At 29.2% G+C, this 6719-nt stretch overlaps 1 protein-coding gene across 1 annotated transcript; it reads right to left on the reverse strand.

The window, feature by feature from the left end:
- Positions 1-286: 286 nt before the first annotated feature.
- On the reverse strand, positions 287-3497 carry APL (Homeodomain-like superfamily protein). Its single transcript, XM_039044450.2, has 6 exons — positions 3111-3497; positions 2943-3019; positions 2701-2767; positions 2506-2572; positions 2174-2219; positions 287-1137 (listed from the first exon to the last, which is right to left on the reverse strand). Exons 1-6 carry the CDS (start codon positions 3280-3282, stop codon positions 472-474), a joined length of 1095 nt encoding a protein of 364 aa, XP_038900378.1. The 5' UTR covers positions 3283-3497; the 3' UTR covers positions 287-471.
- Positions 3498-6719: the final 3222 nt, after the last annotated feature.

Consider the following 6719-nt stretch of genomic DNA (forward strand, 5'->3'; position numbering starts at 1 on the left):
TTATTATTGACTAATATTTAGTGGATAACTACAACCAGTTTGCAATTGTTTAAATTAGAATACAATTTTTGAATGCTACTACCAAATACATATTTGAAAACACGAAATACAACTTTGTTTTCATTTAATTCCTTGTTTTCAAATTTCTATTTTCAAATTCTCTACTAAACAGAACCTAAAATTTGATGTCGGGAAGATGGACCCATTTTTTTTGTATTATTATGTCATTGTATGTAACATACAATTTCTCATAACAAAATGGATGGAAAATATACAACATATCAACTCAAGATCAAGAGAGCTAAACTCTTCACTTATTAGTTGTCTTTTTTTTTTATTATTATTCTTTGTTCCTTCCAAACACAATAGTCAGTATAAGCATTTATGTTAAGATCTAACCCCTAATCTATATTTAGTTAATTACATTCAAATTCAAGTCACTAATTATTACACATATAACACATCAATTAATTAACCAAATGAAGAATTTCTTCCCTGTGGCTGTGACATTGTAGGGTTGCTATTACTAGGCATACCATTATTATTCACCCTTTCGTCGGAATGCCCCGACCGCGGTGGTGACGGCCTCTCGAGCTTTAACGTCACGTCGAACTTCTTCTCATTCATCGTGTTGTTGCCAACGGCAAGTAGTGACGGTGGCGGTGGTGGTTTAGATTCATACATTTCCAATTGTAGGGGGTCCAAGTCGGGTGGGCCGCCGATGGAAGGTGGCGCTGGTGCTAAGGTGGCTGAAGGGGTTCCTAAGTCTTGGAGTCGGAGATCGTCCGGCCAGAAAATGGGGGTCTTACCGGCGCCGGAGATGAAGGGGCTGGGCTTCTTGAGGCAGTCAATGAGAGGCGGCGGAGGCGGTGGCGGTTCGGAGTTAAATAGGCTGTTCATGTCTTGAAAAGGAGGGAAGGCGTGGTGAGGTGGGGGAGGTGAAATGAAGTCTTTGATGGCGGCGTCGGAGACAAGATTGGTGGTTGTTCCCATATTGTTGGAAGTGGTTTTGAAAGGTCCAGCGGCGGCGCTGGCGGCGGCCATGTTTTCACCGGCGAGGGTTTGGCAAGCTTTCTCTAATATACTTTGCATGTATTTGCCTTGAGCCTCAATTCTTAATTGAAGGTGTCTTTGTACCTACAAATTAATAATTAATTTCATCCTTTAATATAAATATCATTTATTAAAATATTTTTTAAATTATTTAAAAACATTTAGAAAAAAAAAAATCAATCCAAAAACACGTTGAAATTACTATGCATGATATAGATTAAGAATTAAGAGTACATTTCTATTCATGTAAAATGTTAACATATTGTTGTGAAGTTTCTAACGTAAGAATTTTAAACAAAAAAAAATGATGAAATTTACCATAAACTTTTCAATGGTGTTACTGATTATTGGTTAAAATAAAAATGCATCTCTCTACTTAAAATATCATTCTAATTTTTAAATTTCTATACTTTCAAATATCCAAATTAATCTCGTATTTGAAGTTATTTTTTTTAAAAAAAATTGATTAATTAATTATAATAATTTCTATAAATAAAATATTTTTTTTCAATTTTTATAGAGCATTAAGATTTTTTAAAAAAAAAATTAACAATAAACTAATATTAAAAATTATGTTAAATATTTATTTTAAATACAAAGAATAAATTTAGTTATTTGAAATTAAACACATGAACGAAGATTAAACAAATTTCAATATACAAAAACCTAAATAATATTTTAACCTCGATTTATTTAACAATAACATGAACCTAAGTTCATATATACCTCTTATATATATTAACCTAAATTCATATCTTCAGCTATATATAATTATTACATTTTTTTTTCTTTTTCCACATCAATAGCCCACGTGTTTGGCTCATGAATCAAAAATTAAAATTGAACCTTACCCTAAGAATGAGGGCCAAAGAACCCCAAATTAAAAATAAAATTTAAAAAAAATCATTTTGGTCTAATAACAGTCGTTTCGTGCTATCCATTAACCATTTAAAAAGTCGATTATTCAATCATATATCTAACATCAAAATTTTAAATTTGTCCTAACTTTAAAAGAAAAAAAAATCAATATTTATTAAATTTTTTTGGATCGATCAATAATTTAATCTAAAATTACACAATCGTGAATTAAATTCTTGAAGAGAAATAATAATGTACTAACCTCAATTTGTTCATGCAGTCGTCTCTGGACCTCCATCATTTGCATTCTAGCAGAAAAATATATATATTATTTTATTTATTTATTTTGTATAAAAGACCTTTTTTTTTCAATAAGCTGTTAAATGTGTTAAATTAAAATTATGAGACAGCACTTGTCATACAAGAAACACACAAAATAAAGTGTTCCCTCTAAACCCCAACAGCCTTCTCCAACCAAAAATAAAAAATAAAAATAAAGTCAAAAATAAAGTAGAAAAAAAAAACCCCATAAATCTTTGAAAAAAGGAAAAGAAAAACTTGGAATATTTGATGATAAATAATAAATGGACATACTCGTTCATACTACGGTCCATTAAACTGGAAGAAGATCCACTGTTTCTCTGAAGTTCCAAGGCTGAAGCTGCAAGAATAATTAATTAATATCATAATCACAAAGAAAAATAATAATTTCTAAAGCAATGTTTTTAATTCCTTAAGATTATGATTGAAAAGGTTGGAAAATAGAAGAGAATTATGTTTGAAATTCACCTCTTATACCATCTTTTATTGATTGATCATTGAATTCCTTATGGGGTTGCTTTCCAAGTCTGAATTTCTAAACTCGAAAAGGATGTTAAATTACCACTAAATCCAAAAACTTAATTCGATGAGTTATAGTATGTAAATATATATTTTAAATCGTATTTAAATTAGGGCAAAACCCAACAAATAATTATCAAGAAATTAACGTAATAGGGTTAAAATTCAAAAGTTTAAATCGATGAGTTAACCTGGAGGTGACTTTTGAGATGGTAGAGAGTGAGACCCTTGACGCCCATGACCCTCATGATGGTCTTGGGGGTGGCTTCTGTTTAAAGAAACATGGGATAAAAATATGAGTCCTAAGAGGACGAGAAAGAGGATGAAGAAAGAAGAAGAAGAAGAAAAAGTGTGTGTACTATCAGGGCCTCCGAGTTGAGTGACGGCATCGACGAAGCGCTCGTGGAGCTCGACGGTCCAACGGAGACGGGGTTTGGGGTCGGTGGTGAGGACAAGACCGGAATCGCCTTGGACACACATTGGCCTGTCATGAGAAGTCATAGAGGAAGGTTTCTTGGTGGCATGGAACATTCTGAATAATTTTTTCTCTCTTTGGTTTTTGGTGTCTAATTCTCTCTGAGAAGGCTGAGGCTGAGAGATCTCTCTCTGTGGGAATACTCTGAAGAGATTCAAGAACAAATGCAAGATAGGAAATAGGGAGAGACAGGAATAAGGTGCCTTTTTATTTCTTTTATTTCTTTTATTTTTTTCTTACAAGAGAAATAACAAGAGAGACTATCAAAATTACTTTGTTATTATTTTTTTTTTTTTCAATCTTTACTTTGCAAAAGGAATCTTCTCTTTCTCTCTCATTTGAATTTCATTTCATTTCGATTTCTTTATTATTATGGTTTTAATACAGACTTTCAAAATCACCTATTAACCCAAAAGCTTAAACTCCTAAGTGACGATAAATTTAATAAGACCTCCTGGACAACTTGCTCTGGTACTATTTAAAATCACCGATTGACCTAAAAGTTTAAGCTCATAGGTGAAGGAAAATTTAATATTGTGTAATTTTAATACAAGCAAGGATTAAAATATCGAACATTGTATCATCTTTTGGCGTGGGAGTATGATGAGGATCCTTAGGATGTGTCAACCTTGTTGAGATGTCATAGTGCTCTTTGATCTCTTTCCTCTTGTGTCTTGTTCAAAAGAAAAAGTTGATATCGATGAAAATATCAAGATCTCAATTTTATGTGATCCAATCTGAAACTTCTCTCATAATTATTGGACTTGAGATAGACCAGTTGAGATCTTAGTTTTATGAAAATGTCGATTGTTCATAAATATTTCTAAAAATAACAAAAAAACCAAAAACATATTTAAATTAATTAATAAATAAATATTTTTTTTATTTCTAAACAAATTAAAATGTTTATTATCTATATTATAATCACATTAGTTGCATTTTGTTTGTTATTTTTCATATTCCATTAGATTTTTTTACGATATAATGAAAAAATTGATTCATCATATCATGTCGATATTGAACCTAATGAAAATGTGGACATATTGATGAATGAAAATTTAATACCGCGAGTACAACAAGTGTAAGGATAAACGACTGAATCTCTGACTTTAAAAGAGAGAGTATATATCAATTACCGTCGGACTAAACTCACCTTGGACTCATCTATATTTTTATTTTGATTTTTTATAATGTTAAATTTTGTCAATGGGGCATGTTTTATTCTATTTTATTTCTTAGAATGTTACATGTGGTGAACGTTTGAATTAACAATCTTCTAGAACGAGGTAAAGAATGCCTTTTAAGTTTTAATTAAGTTTTAATTGTGTTTAAATTTGGCTTTTATTGACAGTCTTTGTCAATAGAAAATGGGGTTTACTTTAATGGGAAGTTAACTTTAATGTAACAAGAAATTAATATAAAGTTTCATCATCATAACTTTGTGAATTTTGTATTGAAGATAACTATTCATCATATAAAATTTTAAGAAGAATGGAAACTATGATCAAAATTTTATGTTAAATCTAAACTTTTATTATTATTGTGTGTAATTAAATTAGTCATCCAATGTTAAATGAATTTATGAATTTTCACATTTTGTCTAATAGAATTCTTGGCATTTCACTTTGTGAATTTATAAAATATCTAATTATAGACAAAATTAAGAAGTAAAGAATTTATTAGAAATTCTTTTTAAGATAAAGTTTAGATATCTTTAAATTTAAAATCACTATTCAAAACATTTTCTAAAGGTCAAAGATTTATTAAACATAAAAGTTCGTAAACTAAGCATGTAATTTAACCGAAGACAAAGTATGTGAGTACAAAATAGTACATTATATTAAAAAAATTAAAAGAAAAAAAAAACTAAATGTATATTCTATCTTGATATTCAAGCTTTTGTATTTTTATTTTTTCATTTTGGTTCTAAGAAATTTCAGAATTTGTTAGATCCCTAACTTAACATTCCCCAAATAAAACTATCCATTCCTTTTATAAATCACTTAGCAAAAAAGGAAAGAAAAAAAAAACTTGGATATAGATACACCATAGCTTCATTTATTTCATCACAAATATTTAAACATCCAAATTAATAAATAGTGAATCCATACATAATTCAAGGTCTATATTAAAAAAAATGTAATGTGTCTTATTTATCGAGTTGAAAAAAAATTAAACATAATCTCTTTAACAAGATATTTATTACATTTTTCAATATAGACGATCTATTTTTCTATGGGAAAAATTTTATACTACTACTATAGTATGAAAAAAAAATGCAAGAATGATGAATAAAAGTAATAAATATTATGTGTACTACCAACAAGTGTCCTTCTCTAACTCCAAATTTGTTAAAGGAAAAAAAGAACGTGCATGACGGGATTCAAAATACTTTCATCGCCACACATATATTAAAGGGGTGTTTGGTCTACCAACTTCATAAGTTGGTGTTAAATAACTCAATTTCAATAGTAAACACTATTGAAGTGTACACATATATCGAAAAATCTTAATCTTTCCCTCTTTCTCTATTTTATGTACGTTTATCGAAAACTCTATCTTACAACTCTATCGTCTAAATACATATTTCCTAACTCCAACATATTAACTCCAAAGGGGGTGTTTAGAGCAAGGATTATCTTAAAATTATAATAACCACCTCTTGCTACAGTAAATACTATTTCAAAATTCCAAATTAGTTACAGTCATCAACATTATTTTAAAACATCCATTTACTATAGTATTTACTATTTGTTACAGTTTTTACTATTTTACTTTTTTTTTTACTACAGTGTTTATTGTTTCCTTCTCAAACTAAAATAATATACACCCCAAACACATACTGTTATAACCCAACTAAAATAATCTACACCTCAAACACAAACTATTATAATCCAACTATAATAACCTAGGACTATAACAACCAACTTCGTGCCCCCAACGACTCAAACTAATTCATAACTCAATTTAGTGCTCCAAACACCTATTTGTTTGTTCCTCGTCGTTGTTTTTTTTTTTTTTTTTGGGATCCCCTTCAATTATACAATAGAATAAACTTAAAATTATATTTAAAAAGAAAAAAGAAAAAAAATCACGTGATAAATTGTAGTTAGACAATTAAATGAATTGAAAAGAAAACAATATCCCAAATATAGTAAAGTATTTTTTTATATATATAATTTATATATCATAATTTTAATAAGCACTTCCCCATATGATTAATGCTTTTGGTGTTTGTGTTTTTTCGTGCCACGACTCACTTTTTAGGTTAACTATTTACCATCACTGAAAGTTGAAACCCATAATCTCATCACCATTTTCCAGTCCCACCCCTCACAAAAGCACTTTCCCATCATCATTTTGAACCAAAAACAAAACCATATATATATATATATATACACACACACATACTATATTCTAAAAAATACGAATTGTCATTGTCTTAACTTTTCGTCACAGTTGAGGTTAAATCGATGAATTTTAGTAACAATCT

The sequence above is a fragment of the Benincasa hispida genome, chromosome 10, assembly GCF_027475165.1.
Source record: "Benincasa hispida cultivar pf3 chromosome 10, pf3_genome.v1.1, whole genome shotgun sequence".
Classification (NCBI taxonomy): domain Eukaryota; kingdom Viridiplantae; phylum Streptophyta; class Magnoliopsida; order Cucurbitales; family Cucurbitaceae; genus Benincasa; species Benincasa hispida.